Genomic DNA, 1,730 nt, shown 5'->3' with positions numbered 1-1,730 from the left:
TATATATACACACAGGTTTCTACCGTATATCGTTTATATCGCGCAGTACTTCCCAGAATGGAAACAAATAAGAAAATACAACCCCAGGTTAACCTGACAGATAGGGGTGAAAGGTAAAAAAGGAAAACATCCAAAACTCTTCAAATTGTTTTCTGAGGTCAAGGTATGTCACTTTCTGATCACAGCATTTCATTTTTTTTTTTTTTGGATGGATCACAGCATTTCTTACCTGGTGACTCCATCAAGCTAGCCCAGAACTCAGGAACCATGTGCAGTGGGTCATCTACTGAGCACATCAGTTTGTATAAGTGAACACAGGGAGGAGTGCTCACATTGCTGTAGTGGCTCACAAAAAAGTCAAAGTTCTGATGAGGGAAAGAAGAACAGGCCAAAAGTACAGGTTACAAAGGTAATATTTAGGGTTAAAAACAATATTAGCAAAGATAAAAACAGAAGAGATGAGGGGATAAGATGATACACACACACAAAATKGTTGGTACCCCTTTACTCACAACGTTCACAGAAATAACGAGAATCTGACTAAAGTAATAATAAATACAAATTCTATGAAAATGAACAAATGAAAGTCAGACATTGCTTTTCAGTCATGCTTCAACAGAATATTTTTTTAAATAAAACTTATAAGACAGGTCCGGACAGAAATTATGGGGGCAGGGTGGAGGCAGACTGTCGGCTGCAGCAATATCATAAGGAAATGACGACAAAAGAACTTCTATCTAGCAGCAGAGCAGGTTGGAAGTGGATATTTAATGTTAATAATTGTTTAACATTCTTCAGGCTCTGACGTTCAATACATTTGAAACTGAGTTTTTGAAAAAAATCTGTAAAGCATGAATACATCTTGCTCTRTATGTCCATATGTCTGCAAAATAATGGAAAATCAGTGTCAATYATGGGCAATCTGTACAACTTCACATGTAYGTTATCCTGTTGCAAGACGCCTGTCTTGGTGTGGATCTGGAAACTAGGTCACAAGTGGCCCACAGGTGCTATAAATATACTGCATTTGGGCCAGATGTGGCAGGAATATAGAATTCTTATTTAATTTTTAAGCTGATTTGGTCCATACGCTGCAGGTGTCAGGCAGGTTCATTTTCCAGCCCAACCTGGAGCTGGCCGCATATTTACATAAACGCTCTGCTGTGTGCGCCACGCAACATTAATACTTTGTCAAGAGTTTGTTCTCATTGTTACAACAAGTTATGACATGTACTGCCATATGTCCTTTTGGAGAGTACTACACCAACGTAAGCACGAAGTATAAACAAGAAAAAGTTCCATGTTTGTCTCCTCTGTCCAGAGGAYATTGTCCCAGAAGCTTTGTGGTTTGTTAACATGTAATTTGGTCAATTCCAGTCGGACATTTTTATGATTTGTTTTCAACAATGGTGTCCTCCTTTGTTGATCTGCAATCTGACACTGATGTTCCTTGAGCTTGATCTAATCTGTTTAGAAGATTTTCTGGGCTCTTTTGTCATATTAGCCGTTTCTTTGATTTGTCATTAATTTTCCTCCTGTGGCCACGTACATGGAGGTTAGCTACAGTCCCATGGAGCTTGAATTTCTGAATCTGTGCAACTGTAGTCACAGTAACATCAAGATGCTTGGAGATGGTCTTATAACCTTTACCTTTACCTTTAGCATGCTTGTCTTATAACCTTTACCTTTAACATGCTTGTTTTATAACCTTTACCTTTAACATGCTTGTT

The 1,730-nt window shown here is 38.3% G+C and overlaps 1 protein-coding gene across 1 annotated transcript in view; it reads right to left on the bottom strand.

Moving 5' to 3' along the window:
* LOC106536985 (dipeptidyl peptidase 9) overlaps positions 1-1,730 on the bottom strand; it is a gene marked incomplete at its 3' end in the record, with an annotated part of 33,153 nt that overhangs the window by 6,490 nt on the left and 24,933 nt on the right. Inside the window, 1 exon segment of the mRNA XM_014034350.1 lies at positions 230-365. Within this exon segment, the coding sequence (XP_013889804.1) occupies positions 230-365 (136 nt within the window).

Source organism: Austrofundulus limnaeus, unplaced genomic scaffold (genome assembly GCF_001266775.1).
Source record: "Austrofundulus limnaeus strain Quisiro unplaced genomic scaffold, Austrofundulus_limnaeus-1.0 Scaffold2066, whole genome shotgun sequence".
Taxonomy (NCBI): domain Eukaryota; kingdom Metazoa; phylum Chordata; class Actinopteri; order Cyprinodontiformes; family Rivulidae; genus Austrofundulus; species Austrofundulus limnaeus.
Note: the sequence above shows the minus strand (reverse complement) of the source record. Positions and strands in the feature narration are given on the sequence as shown.